Source organism: Thamnophis elegans, chromosome 1 (genome assembly GCF_009769535.1).
Source record: "Thamnophis elegans isolate rThaEle1 chromosome 1, rThaEle1.pri, whole genome shotgun sequence".
In the NCBI taxonomy this organism is placed as follows: Eukaryota; Metazoa; Chordata; class Lepidosauria; order Squamata; family Colubridae; genus Thamnophis; species Thamnophis elegans.
Window position 1 is genome coordinate 165,591,618 of NC_045541.1, and position 14,586 is coordinate 165,606,203.

The 14,586-nt window shown below is 46.0% G+C and overlaps 1 protein-coding gene across 1 annotated transcript in view; it reads right to left on the reverse strand.

Moving 5' to 3' along the window:
- Positions 1–4,579: 4,579 nt before the first annotated feature.
- PIK3R2 (phosphoinositide-3-kinase regulatory subunit 2) overlaps positions 4,580–14,586 on the reverse strand; it is a 49,621-nt gene continuing 39,614 nt past the window's right edge. The window contains exons 13-16 of the mRNA XM_032238197.1: positions 13,681–13,857; positions 11,713–11,784; positions 7,798–7,968; positions 4,580–5,431 (exon numbers count right to left, since the gene is read on the reverse strand). Of these exons, the coding sequence (XP_032094088.1) occupies positions 5,239–5,431; positions 7,798–7,968; positions 11,713–11,784; positions 13,681–13,857 (613 nt within the window). The 3' untranslated portion in view covers positions 4,580–5,238. The remainder of the gene's footprint in view (positions 5,432–7,797; positions 7,969–11,712; positions 11,785–13,680; positions 13,858–14,586) is intronic.

A 14,586-nucleotide genomic window follows, 5' to 3' on the forward strand; every position in this document is an offset into this window, starting at 1 on the left:
CGGCAGGCAAGGCCCTGAATTTCCCCCCGGATCACCGGCGGGGCAGAGCAGAAAGGAAGCCTCTTCCGGCTTCCTACGGCCTTGTGAGTGCTTTCAGTGTCAGAACACTATTTACACACTCCCACGTGCTCCTAAAATGGCGACAATCCAAAATGGAGGCAGCTGGTGCCGTCTGGAGTCTCCTTCCTTCCTCCGGTGGAAGCCTCTTTGCAATCCTGGAAGGGTTCTGGGTTCTCCGGCTTCCCTGGGCTCCTCCAATCTTTGTCTGTAAGTTTTTCTGTGATCCTGGCCCTTCCTTGCAGGCTTCTAATCGCGCGCTCTGGCAAGCCGAGGCTTGATGAGCAGCTGGAGCACAGCAGAAGGCAGGTGAGGTCAATTTAAATTGAAATCCCTTGCTGAGGCTTTTCTTGAGAGTAAAAAAAACCAAAAAACTCCTGAATCTCGGATGGAAAGGAGAGCAGGAAAATCGCTCCAATTAGGCCGAGATTGAGGTTAAAGTGGGGAGCCACCGGACCAGCAGGAGGTGTGGCTTCCAAAGATTTCCTCAATCTCCAATAGGCAATCAAGATTAGGTTAATACCCAATGGTTACTCCTCCCACACTTTCTCTTCGGAAACTGATCTGTTTCCGGCTTCCGGAGGGCTTCTGAGGGGCTGGGGGAGGCCATTTTCGCTTCCCCAGGCTTCAGGAAAGCCTCCAGAACCAGGGGAGGGTCGTGCATGCATGCATGGGAGGGGGTGTGTCGCGCCTGCATGTGCAGGTGAGCGGGGAGGATTAAATTAGTGTGGGCATACATGCATGCGCAATAGCGCGCCCACGGACAATTTTGGCACACCATAAGAAAAAGGTTCGCCATAACTGGACTAGGTCATGAATGACGTAACGGAGTCTCCTTCCGTGTAATTTCCCACAGATAGTAGGACCGTTGAATAAAACAGCAAATAAGTTAAGAAAAGTGTAGCTGAGCACCACTAGGATGCCCAGTTGGAGCCATAGAAGCATCCCCAGCAAGAGGAACAAATTGCGGCCTAGCAGCTTGCTTCAGCCTAACCCAATGGGGCTCCTGGCGATGGTTCCACCACAAAACCGCACTCGACTAAACCGCGTCCAACTAAACCGCGTAGCTGACATCATCAACAGAGCGACAACAGCACGGAGACAGAAGCACACTGTAAACCCTAAACTTAAAATTAACCCCTAAACCTAACCCCCCTAAAACCTAATCCTAAACATAACACTAAACATAACCCTTAACCTAATCCTAAATCTAACCCTAAACCTAACCCTTAACCTAACCCTAAACCTAATCCTAATCCTAACCCTAACCCTTAACCTAACCCTAACCCTAACCCTAACCCTTACCTTAAGTTGAATCGGCTTGCTTTCAAAGCGCTATTTAAAGCGCCCTTCTTTCTCCGCGCTGGCTGTTGTCGCCCTGTTGATGACGTCAGCGACGCGGTTTAATCAGGCGCGGCATAGTCGAGCGCGGTTTTGACGGGTCACGCCTGGCGATAGCAGGAATTGCTTGACTGACGCATGCCACCAACTTCCAGGAAGCCTTTTCTCTCGAGAATGGGAGGGCACTGCTTCTCTGGCACCATTGGGATCTTCAGACAGTGACAATGGGGAGCTGAGGCAAAGCATGATTTGGGCAGGGAAACAGGAATCAGAAGGTGGCACTGCCTGAGCAAATGGGGAACAAGATGGCCAAGGAAGGCCGCGTCTGGCTTCTCAGCTGTAAGGGCCGTTCTGCCAGCTCAGGAAGCGGGAGATCTTTCTGTTAGGAGAAAGGATTTGTACCAGGCATGGGGGGGTGGGAGAGAAGCATATTTGGGGTAGGTTTTGGGAGTAGGCTTCCTAAATTATCCTATAAAACCCTAACCCTATTAGCAGGGGTGGGTTCCAGCTGCCATTACTACCAGTTCGGTATTAAAAAAAATTGCGCCCGTGCAAGCGAAGCAAGGACACATGCCAGACATGCCCTCCGCTTGCATGCACATTTTCATTTAAAGGGATCTGCGCATGCGCACATTAAAAAATGAATGAAAATTACATTTTTTAAATGAAGATTGTTCTGCGCATGTGCAGAACAGAAAATCAAGATGGCGCTGCTGATTATAGAACTGGTATGGTCACATCTCCACCAGAATTACTACCGGACTGAATAGGTAGGAACCCACCTCTGCTAGAGCCACGGTGGCGCATTGGCTAACGTGATCACCGGCTGCCAGCAGTTTGACAGATCGAATCTCACCAGGTTCAAGGTTCACTCAGAGTTCCATCCTTCCAAGGTCAGTAAAATGAAGACCCAAATTGTTGGGGGCAATAACTGACTCTGTAAACCGCTTAGAGAGGGTTGTAAAGAAACTGTAAAGCAGTATATAAGTCTAAGTGCTATTGCTATAAATCAAGGGAGGGCAACTATGAGAACTTCTATGACCTGTGGACTTCAACTTCCAGAATTCATAGTTGGCCACTTTATAAATTGTGATGACAAAATAATACAGTGTGTACTACCAAACCGGGAAAGAAAACTAAATATTGGAATATTAGTTACTGAAAAAGTTGCCAGCCAAGAGGGCCACAATGAAACCTATTAAGTTCAAGGACTAAAATTGTATTTTATGCTGTAGTTTGAGAACTTTGTTTTTAATTTTTGTATCAAGTTATGAAAAGACACCAGGGTTGGCAGTTCTGAGGGGTTGGTGCTTGTTAAGGTTTGAGAACGCTGATTTATGTGCAGAGACATCATTTTTCACTTCTTCTTTCTACAAAAAGCATCAGGCTACCCACTTCCTTCTCAGGAAAAAACCTTCTTTAAAAATTATCACTGCTCTGTCTTGGTCTTGCTTGACAGGCCTTCCACCCGCCAACTCTCTGCTTTTTTAAAAAATACCTTGAATTATTTTTTTCCATTTTAAGAATCAAGCACGTGAGGAGCAAAGCGAGAAACATAAGCATGTGCATTTTTGCGTTAACACATTTCATTTTATTATTATTTTTTATGTTGAAGTACCGTACAAAACTTTTCATTTTCTTTTTATCTTACAGTAACAAATCCTGACGCAAATACTGGAGTTTACAATGATGTAATAAACATTTCTTTCCTTTTTTTTAAAGTGAAGGAGCCTGGAAAGTATGGCTGGAATGATGTGAGGAAGGGAAATAAAGAGGTGGTTGGTATTATTGCATATATCTAGGATGAGAACACACACAGACACGGAAAAAAAAAGGAAAACTTTTGCTGCTGGAATCCCATTCATTCAAGATTGCCCTTTTTCTGCACGGGAGGAGCACGCAGATCCAGAGGGGCATATGGCCGTGAACCAAGAAAGAGCCCTCCTCCTTGCTAACTGGAAAAGAACGATGAAAATTACAAAAATAATCATAATTCCATCCTTTAATGGAGGTCAGCAATGGCATCAAATTGGGGCTTTGATAGGAAGACAAAAGAGAAAAAAAAATGCAGGCTCAGACCAGAGACCGTTGTTTGCGTGTGCGCCCGCATGACACAAAAATCACAAGGGTTTGTGTGCGATATGGGTGGTACGGACCAAATGGCTTTAGAGCAGCTCTTGGAAATGGAAGCCAGCCCTATGTAAAGCAGGCCAGGTAAGATACAGGTGGACGAAAGCCTACGGGTGAGAATTACCGAGAACTTCCTGCCTCCCTTTCCTTTTGGGCAAAAGTTTGGAAATGAGGTTATGGCTTTTTATGCCAAAGAGCATGCAGTCAAGCCGGCAATCTCCAGGTTCATCCAGAAATGTGGTACAGGTACAGCCCTGAGAAGCAGGACTGGCTGGGATGCCGAAGCGGAGCCCTATCAGAAGGGATGTCACACCTGGTCTCGCGGGAAGGCTGGGGATCTCCAGCACGGCTTGCTAGCCACAGCATGAGGGTTCAGAGAAAAGGCAGGCTCCGTCTGCATCCTGGTTAAATGGAGCCATGGGGGTGGGGGGTGGGGAGGCTGAAGTTGTGAGAGCATTTGAATGGGCATCATTCCCTCCCTCCTCCCCCCTGCCCCCCATCGCCCATTCAGCAGCAGGTAAAGTGCTTGGAAAGCAAGGCAGATTGAAAGAGTGGGTAGAAGCTTCGAAAGACCACGATCATGGAGTTTTCTTTTCCGCTCTCCACTTTTGCATATTTAAGAACAGAAGCAGCTGCATAGGAAGCTAGAAAGGGATCACTGTCATATCACTCTACACTGGGAAAGGGAAAGAAAGCCGGCACATGGGGAAGAGAGCCACTGCAAAGCAGGCTGAGTTTTGCCAGGTGAAGGCCGACATAGATGGAGGCAAGGCAGCGGTGTATCCCTCTGAAGTCTGCTACCGGTTTGGTGAGTCTGCTACCGAGGCGCACCCACGCAGCGCTAAAAAAGGAACATTTTGAAACCTTCCGAGTCTGCAAAGGTAAGTAGAACAGCAAGGGGGAAGAATCCGCTGTGCCACACGATTTAGATTAGCTAGAAAGCAGGAAACCTGATGATTCCAGCTAATATAAGTCGCGCGTCACAGCTGATCGTCACCCAGCTGATTGTCAGAAATACCAGTTTGCGTGAACTGGTAGCATTTGTTACTACCGGTTCAGGTGAATTGGTCAGAACTGGTAGCATTTCACCCCTGATGCAGGGCCTGAGGGGTTCTTAAACCATCTCATCCGGCCCTTCCCAGGCAAATCCAGGAGGGAGAAAACGAGGAAAGGAAATAATGGTCTCTCCACGAATTCTTAGGGTTTGCCATCCTGCAGAAGCAAACCCCCCTCTCCCCGAAGAATAGCTTCTCTGTTGAGATCGTGCCCAGCAGTATAAGGTAGGATCCCTAGCACCAAAAAAAAGCCACTAGGAGAAAATGAAGAAGGAATTCAAAATGCACCAGCGAATGTAAAAAGAAGTTAGCTTAGAACAGTGATGTTCAACCTTGACCACTTTAAGTTGCATGGACTTCAATTCCCAGAATTCTGCAGCCAGCATGCTGAGCTGAAGTCCAAGTATCTTAACGTTGACAAGGTTGGGGAAAAAAAATTCCAGCTTAGAGAAAGGAGGGTAGGCAGGAAAAGGAAGTAGAAGAGAAGAGCCACCGATGGAAAGCAAGAACGATAGGCAGAGTTAACAGTGAACACAAGAAGGAAATCTGGTGGGGAGGGGGCTATTTGATCCCATTGGGCAGTCAAGGAAAGGCAGGCCATTCATCGGAGGTTCTGGAAGGGGAGGAAGTGGGAAGTGGTAGGAGAGGGAAGTGTTCATCTCGGAGGAGGCTGGGAGAGGATCGGGTGTGCCAGCGTGACATTGAGTGAGTCATTGTGCTGCACGAGGGAGGTGTGCTTGTAGTGCAAAACCAACTCCTTAAGCGAGGCGTAGAGGTTGTAAGGTTCTGCAAAGCCGTAGCCTGTTGCTGTCTTGTAAATCACGCAGTGTTTCGTGTCTCCATCCACCCTGCAAGAAGAAGAAATTGAGAACTTAATTAACAACTAACACTTTGTGTCATTAAACATTGTTCAAGAAAGACAAAGAACCACATAAAGGCAAGGAGGGACAACTGGGAATGGGATGAGGAGCACATCCACAGAGAAAGTGGTTGTTATTCAAGATGCAGCATTTAGAATAATATTGAAAATTTCTTGGAAGAACAGGTACTGTATTTTTCGGAGTATAAGATGCACCAAGATTTTGAAGAGGTAATTTTTTTAAAAAAAGTTTTTGCACTCTGCAGACCTCCCAAACCCTCTGCACGCCTCGTTTTTTGTGGAAAACGGGGCAAGCAGAGAGTTTGAGAGGCCTGCAAAGTGCTCCTGGAGGCTGAGGGGGAGGGCCAAAAACAAGCAAAAAACAGCACATTTTTGTGAAAACGGGCCCATTTTTTGCCAACAAAAGGGCATGCATAGTCTTTAGAAGGCTTATAAAGTACTCCTGGGGGCTGGGGGGGGGGAAATGAGCTAAAAACAGATCATTTTTTGCTCATTTTTGCCCTCCCCAGCCCGCAGCAGCACATTGCAGGCCTCCCAAACCCTCTGCACAGCCATTTTTGTGACGGGGATGGGGTTTCGGGAGGCCAAAAATGCTGTATTCAGTGTATAAGATGCACCCAGATTTTCAGCCTCTTTTTGAGGGGGGAAAAGGTGCATCTTATACTCTGAAAAATACGGTAATCCTCAGTTAACTATCATAATCAGGTCTGGGAACTCTTGTCGCTAAACAACTCCGGCATAAAGTCAAAAATAATGTAACCGCCCTGATTTATGATGGCAATTCCGTTTGTTAAGTTTGAAGTTATGTGACTGCAACTTGCAGCCAGCTTCCCTGGTGGATCTGCTTGTTGAAAGTCAGCAGTGAAAGTCGCAAATGGCAATCACATGATTATGAGTTACATCTGAAATTCAGTCATGTGACTGCTGGGATGCCTGGTACCTCGAGGACCAGCCATAACCCTTCTCATTCAGCACCATCATAACTTCAAATAGTCGCTGAACAAGCGATTGCTAAACGAGGATCACACGCTTTTATTAAAGTAAACCAAAAAAAAAAGGCAAATACTGCATCTACAGAAAATTCAGGTCATAATTGGAGAAGCTTTTTGTACCAGGTCCCCAACCTTTCTGGTGGGAGGGGGGGGAGAGAGAGGATGACTGTGCACACACCTGCAGTTTGCATAAATGTAGTTTCACAAACAAGTGTGAATGCTAATGCAAGTGGAGCTGCATGCGCAAACATGCTCATCACTTGTGCAGCTCAGCTCCAAAGGAGCCACGGCCCGATACAGGGCTGCACCCCGCGGGTTGGGTATTCCTGATAGAGAACAGATACAATATCTTTTCTAAGGTACAATGTCTTTTCTAAGTCACAAATGTTTTTTATAGGCATGCTTTATTTTTATCCTTGTTAAGCGTTGGAATTATTTGATTAAGATAGGCGGCCGTATAGTTTTGCCAAAGAAATAAGTAAATAAATCCATCATAGACAGTGTATGCTCCTAGCAATTTCTGAAAGCGTTTATTGCAGTGGTTCCCAAAGTAGGCCCCACGCCCCACAGGGGGGCAATTTGATTTTTAATGGGGGCAATTTGAGCCTTGTTTAAACCAAGTGAATGGCCTTTTAGGCTTTCTCCGCCTGAGTAGAGTTCACTTTTTGAATAAAGTAAGAACGATATGCCAGGATTTTAGAGATGCTTAGGTGGGGCATGGCCAAAAAAACATTGGGAACCACTGGTTTACCGTGAAAAATAACGAATATTTCTAGGTGTTACAAAGAAGAGCATCTTGGAAGAGGCATCCTGTGCCGTGTGAGATAAAACAACTTTTAGGGAATATTGACTATCGTATTTTTCACTCCATAAGATGCTCCTGACTATAAGATGCATTTAGGTTTAGAGAAAGAAAACAAGAAAAAAATCTGCCTCTGCCTCCCAGCGCCCATCCGGTATTCATATGTCTAACGTCCTTGCAGCAAACAGCATACAGTCTGCCCACTCCATGTCGGCTGCCTCCGCAGGGGAACGCTGGAGCCTTCGCCTCCAACAGCTGATCGACTGTTGGATCGGCCTAGCGGAATACCACCGATCAGCTGTTTCACTGCTGCTGTTCAACGCTGCTGGCTGTCACCCATATTCACTCCATAAGACGCACAGACATTTCCACCCTCTTTTGGGAGGAAAAAAAGTGTGTCTTATGAAGCAAAAAATACGGTACATGATACCAAGTTTCACCACAACACAGGCAGCAACTGATTCAGGTCAGACAATCCAGCAAGTCAACTAAAATGAACGAAGTTTGGTTTCTAAATGAATGGAAAAAAAGACGACTCACACCACAGAGCAGGCGTAGCATCCTCGCTGGCTGCTCTCCCGAATAAGAAAAGTCCCATCACGCTTGCCTATCAGCATTTCCTCTGCCTGGGTGCGGTTGATCTTGCCTACATACCATGTCCGCTCGTCGTGATGGGGCAGCTCTTCCTCATCCTCCATCATGGAATATTGGCTGAAAGGCAGAACTAATGGTGAGAACGCAAAGGGGAAGCCTGGCCAGTTCCCCCAAAAGCAGTTGCCCAGAAGACTGGCCTCCAAGGGCACTGCCACTACCAACAGAGAACCCCACAGCCTTCTTGCCAGAGCCCTGAACCACGGGCATAATCCTCCACCTTGATTTGTCTTAAAGTATGTCCTATTGTGGAGCCTAAGCATCTTAAACATCCCATTAAGATACTTCCTATAGAGAGCCATAGTGGCATAGTGGTTAGAATGCAGTACTGCAGGCAAACTTTGCCCCCAGCCTGGAGTTTGATCCTGATAGGGCTCAAGGTTGACTCAGCCTTCCATCCTTCAGTAAATTGGTCAGTAAATTGAGGGCCCAGATTGTTTGGGCAATATGCTGATTTTATAAACTGCTAAGAGAGAGTTGTAATACTCTGTGAAGTGATATGTAAGTCTAAGTGCTATTGTTATTGCTGTCAGCACTGAAATCGAAAAATGGCCTCAGTAGGCCAGCTGTGGGTATGTTACTTGGAGCCCTGCCAATTGCCTCCAAAATACCAATGACTACCCTCTATTCTCCACTTTCAAGATGATGAGATATTACTAAAGAACATTCTGCCTTATTACCGCGTTTCCCTGAAAATAAGACAGGGTCTTATTTTCTTTTGACCGTCAAAACAAGCGCTTGGCCTTATTATTTTTGAGGTGCAGGAGGCCCCTTGACCTTGGCCTGTGGCTCGCGGATCAGCCGATCCAGAGAGGGCCGGAAATTCTGTTTCTGGCACACTCTTGCCAGCCTTAGCGCCGCTGGGCCTGCCGCTCTTTTTGCGGCTGCCACTAAGAGAAGGGGCGTGGTGGCTAGGGTTTGCCGGGGTGGCCTCCATGAGGCCATTCCGCATGGATGGCTATTGCATGTGGGGCACGTCCCCCCACCCAAGAAATGACGGGGACTGGCTGCACATGCGCTTAAATATTTTAGGAAAGGGCTTATTTTCAGGGGAGGGCTTATTTTAGTGCATGCGCTCAAAGGCCCGATTGGGATTATTATCCAGGGAGGTCTTATTTTTAGGGAAACAGGGTACAAAGTAGCAATTTCCTTCTTTAAGAAGGCAATAGATGTGGTGGAATTCCAGGCCTATGCAAAACAAAAAGATCTAGAAGCCAGAAGTCAGTCCAAGATCATATGTTGATCCCTTTGAATTTTATGGTAAGCTTATTTAAAATCTTGGAAAGCTGGTATTTATCCTGGTGGACCGATGCACTGACTTGATGTAGGACAGAGACAAAAGGCCAAGGCTGGTGGTAGAGCCCTTGCCCAGTTTCTGTTATCTGATCCTTTTATTATTAATTCATGAAAATGAATTTTATAGCCCCATGTTCGAAAATAACTCCAAATGATGCCCAGCAATAACCAAAATGAAAGGGAAAAGCAATACCCAAATAATAAATTCATTAAAACCAACACCTCATTTAACACTATTCATTTTTGCATGAAGGTCTGACAGCTGGATCATAAATAAAGACTCTTCTGAACACCTTTATTTTAATGGCTTTTTCTGAACATCAGGGGTGATGGGGCCATTCAGATTTCTGGTGGAAGATACTTCTAAATCCAGCACAGCCAAACAGAAATGTCTTGTTCCACCCCCACCCGCTTAATATCTCACAGGAGAGGAACCAACCATCCCTTTCCAATTCTTTCCAATTCAAAGGGGTGGGATCCAGGAGCCAGTTGAAGGAGACCGCCTTGCAGATATCCAGGTCTCAAGCCAGAATGTTGGGAAACTCGTCTACCATCTGTTTGTATTCAACTGTTTGAGAAAGATCAATCTAGAGGCTTTCCCTCAGGGGTGAAATGCTCTGAAGTCTGCTATCGGTTCATTTCGCTACCAGTTCACCGCATGAGCACAAAACCCGTGCATGCGCACAGCAGGCGTTACCGCTCAGCGCTTGAAAAGGAGGATTAAGAAGCCTTTTCTGAGTCTGCAAAGTAAGTAGAACAGCCGGGGGGGGGGGGGAGAGGAATAGCTGTGCCACGCAATTTAGATTCGCTAGAAAGCAGGATTTCCTGCTTTCTAGCTAATATAAATTGCGTGGCACATGTGATTGTCGCACAGCTGATCGTCGGAGCTACCGGTTCACCCAAACCGGTTGTAAAAACTGCTACCAGTTCGGGTAGACCAGTAGTTCCAATGATCAGCTGTGCGACAATCAGTTGTGCTGCGCAATATCTAAATGGTGTGGCACAGCTGATTGTCACATAGCTGATCGTCGGAACCAAACCAATAGTAAAAAAAAATGCTACCGGTTCGCCTGGTAGCATTTTTTTTACTACTGGTTTGGGCAAACCGGTGCAAACCGGTAGCATTTCACCCTGCTTTCCCTGCCCTACCAGTTGCTTGAAGCAGAAATAAAATCAGAGGAAGCACGCCTAAAGGTTAATAGCCACTTCTTCTGCCAGATCATCAAGCAACTCCAAGTCTCATCCCAAGGCATGGAGTCCCCCAGGGAGACCCTGTGAGAGGGCAAGCTGCCTCTCTAGAATCTGGACTGATGGTGCCCTGTCCCCTTAAGACCTCTACCCAGCCAGCCCTGCTGCTTAGGGAAGAGCAACTAGAACAGCCCTGCAGCAAAGCAGCTGGGTGTGGTACAATGGTGGTTTTGGTCCTTGTAGTGGGAGCAATTGGGAGGTGACGGGCTGTGAATTTTGCTATTCTGTATAGGAAACTGAGAGCAACTTGAAGTTAAGGAGAACTGTAATTCACTTCTGCCAGCAAGGAACAGTAGTAGACCTGGGGAGAACATGATGACAAATTGACGCTACTATCCAAGGATCTGCTTGGTGTGTGGGTTACCTAAAGTCCAGGAAGGCTAGAGTGGGCCCTCTGGGGTATGGGAGCCCACAGAACTGGTATAGACAAAAGGACCCTGTGGCAATCTCCAGCTCAAACAATGAGGTCTTATGGAAGGGATTCTGCTTTGCCCATGGGAAACAATACTCAAGCAACAATGCAAGCTTGTCCCTGCAGGGCAATGCAAGTAAGTGCTAACTACTTGGGCACCATTCGATTTCCTCTTAGGACTGTCACACCTCCTCCCATTCCTTGATGTTGTGGTTGATGCTGGATCGAGATGCTGGGATGGTAGAAGTCCAAGAGGGGATCCCTACCAACCCACCCAGCTAGGTCTTGGTAAACATTTCTTTCAACTTAGGATATCAGGATTTGAAATGCTGCAAACAAAACGGCAATAACATTTAGACTTATATACCGCTTCACAGTGCTTTACAGCCCTCTCTTAGCAGTTTACAGAGTCAGCCTATTGCCCCCAACAATCTGGGTCCTCATTTTACCGACCTCGGAAAGATGAAAGGCTGAGTCAACCTTGAACCAGTGAGGATCGAACTGCTGGCAGTGGGCAGAGTTGGCCTGCCATACTGCATTCTAACCACTGGGCCAAGCACTTATCCAACTGCAACCCTGTAGGAGGTCTAGCTTTAATTCCTATATTGTGAAGCCAACTGCTTCACAATGTAGGAATTAAAGCTAGGCCTCCTACAGGACAGATCAGGATGCGGAAGATTCTAAGAATCTCTAAGAATGCCTTTCCAATCCCCTACTAGCTGTCCATTTGTAACTGGACATACCAGTGTTTCAATCTGGAACCTTCTGAATGCAAAACAGTGTCCTGTAGATGTAGACTTTGAGCTAATAAGCCCTCTTGTAGCAAAAATAAGAATGGAGCCACTTACTCCTCAGTTTCACTCTTGATACCAAGCCATTCATTGATCTTCTTCTGACGAGTCCCCTTCTGGGTCAACCATCTGGAGGCATTAAAAAAAAGGAACAAAAACTGCTCATTTTCAAACAGCATTTAAGGGACGTGCACAAAAGCTGCTCTTCCAGGCTGCAGCCAAGTCTAATAAAATAAAATGACAACTGTGACCACATCAAGAAGGCATTGGTGCACATTTCTAAAATGGTAATTTATTTGCATTCCCCCAATGGGTTGGAAAAATTCTAAAGTTAAAAGAACAGCTTTAAAAAAAAGATCATTAAATAGCTATTTTTAAACTTAGCTGTCCCAAGATCATGTTAATATAATGTTCTGTTAAAGGTAAAGGTTCCTCTCGCACATATGTGCTAGTCGTTCCCGACTCTAGGGGGCGGTGCTCATCTCCGTTTCTAAGCCGAAGGGTCAGCACTGTCCGAAAACATCTCTGGGGTCATGTGGCCGAAATGACCAAACACCAAAAGCGCATGGAACGCTGTTATCTTCCCACCAAAAGTGGTCCCTATTTTTCTACTGGCATTTTTGCATGCTTTTCAACTGCTAGTTTGGCAGAAGCTGGGACAAGTAACGGGAGCTCACTCCGTTACGCGGTGCTAGGGATTCGAACCGCTGAACTGCCGACCTTTCTGGTCGACAAGCTCAGCGTCTTAGTCACTGAGCCACCGCGTCCCCTAATGTTCTGTTAAACGTAACCAGAAAAATAACATTTTAGAAGCAGGTCATGCCCTCTTCAGATAAGCAAAGCCAATCATTAGATAGCTGTCGTCAGCATCTTTCTAAGGCTTTTAACTATTTTACACACAGTAGCAATCAGGTTGAAAGCCTTGCAGATCTGTACTTGCTTCAGCACTGAATTAGGTGAGCACCTGCATTTTGCAGACAGGCCACTGGGGGGCAGGATTACACTATCAGAAAGGCAGCTGGAAATCAAGGTAGCTCTTCATTTTGACCCTAATGGAACCCAGAATTTTTCATCATAGATTAGGAAGACCATACATCAAGGCACTTACATGACTGACCCCAATTTTATGACGTTTTCTGCAGCAGTTTTTAAGCAAATGTGGCCATTGTTAAGCAAATCCACTGCAAGCAATAGGCATCTCCCCCCCCCAAAAAAACTAAGAAAATGCTTGTTTCTAGCACAAAAAAAAGTTGTGAGTTGCAGTCACATGATCTCAATATGCTTCAGACGGCTGCAAATGAGGGCCAATTGTTAAGTCCCCCAAAGTGCCCATGACTCTGTATGTGTCCATTATAAATTTGGATCTGGGTCAACATAGATGATTAGGGGACTGGAGGCTAAAACATATGAAGAACCGCTGCAGGAACTGGGTATGTCTAGTTTAATGAAAAGAAGGACTAGGAGAGAATGATAGCAGTCTTCCAATATCTCAGGGGCTGCCACAAAGAAGAGGGAGTCAAGCTATTCTCCAAGGCACCTGAGGGTAGAAGAAGCAATGGGTGGAAACTAATCAAGGAGAGAAACAATTTAGAACTAAGGAGAAATTTCCTGACAGTTAGAACAATTAATCAGTGGAACAGCTTGCCTCCAGAAATTGTGGTCCTCCAACACTGGAGGTTTTTAAGGAGAGATTGGATAACCATTTGTCTGAAATGGTATATGGTTTCTTGCCTGAGCAGGGGGTTGGACTAGAAGACCTCCAAGGTCCCTTCCAATTCCGCTATTCTTTTCTATTCTTTTCTTTTCTATTCTATTCTAGTATTCTATTCTACTCTATTCTACTCTGCTCTACGCTGCTCTATACTACTCTACTCTACATTGTATTGCAACTTTGACTGGTCTTTAAGAGACCAGTTGTAAGATAAGGACTACCCGTATAGACATCCAACCCATTTGGTTAGGGAAGGCAGATTTTAAACCACATTTATGCTAGTACTTCTCAGGATGGTTATGAAGAGCACATACACTAGGTACTGGTCACGGAGTTTGCGCAGCTGCAACAAGTCAGGTTTAAGACTGTTCATGCGCTTGTCGATCTCCCGGTTTTCGGAGGCCTGCTGCTTGAGGTCCTGCTCCAGCTTCATCTTGCTGTCATGAATTTCGGTAATGCGAGACTTCAGCTTTTCTGAATTCATCATGATCCTGGGGAGGGAAAAGGGTAGGGACAGGCTGTTAGAGAAGCAAGAAAGGCTCAGAAGTTGCCTTAGCAGAGCAAGTTTGGTGAAGTGGTGGCCTAGAAACTAGGACACTGTGAGTTCCAGTCCTGCCTTAGGCATGAAAGTTGACTGGGTGACTTTGTGCCAATCACCAGGAGACTGAATTCTAGTCCCATCTTGGGACTAGATGACTTGGGCTAATCACCTGGAGACAGTGAGTTCTAGTCTTGCTTTAGGAATGAAAGCCAGCTGGGTAACTCTGAGTCAGGAGACTGTGAATTCTAGTCCTACCTTAGGCACAAAAGCTGGCTGTGTGACTATCAGCTAGTCACTCTATCTCAGCCCAAACTCATGTCATAGAGTTGTTGTGGAGAACAAAGGAGGAGGATTTAGATATGTTTGCCACCTTGAGTTACTTATAAAGTAATAAAGGTGGGGAGAAAAATCTAATAAATAACAGCTCTGTTAGGATGTGTGAGGGAATGTAATGAGCAGGTGGATCCCCAGCAGGGAGGAGTAGCAGGAGATCCCCAGCAGCTGCATTCCAAAGCAGGGGTCTCCAACCTTGGCAACTTTAAGACTTCAACTCCCAAAATTCCTCAGCCAGCTTTGCTGCTTGAGGAACTCTGGGAGTTGAAGTCCATAAGTCTTAAAGTTGCCAAGGTTGGAGACCCCTGTTCCAGAGGAGTAAGAGACAATTCAGCCCAGATATTAT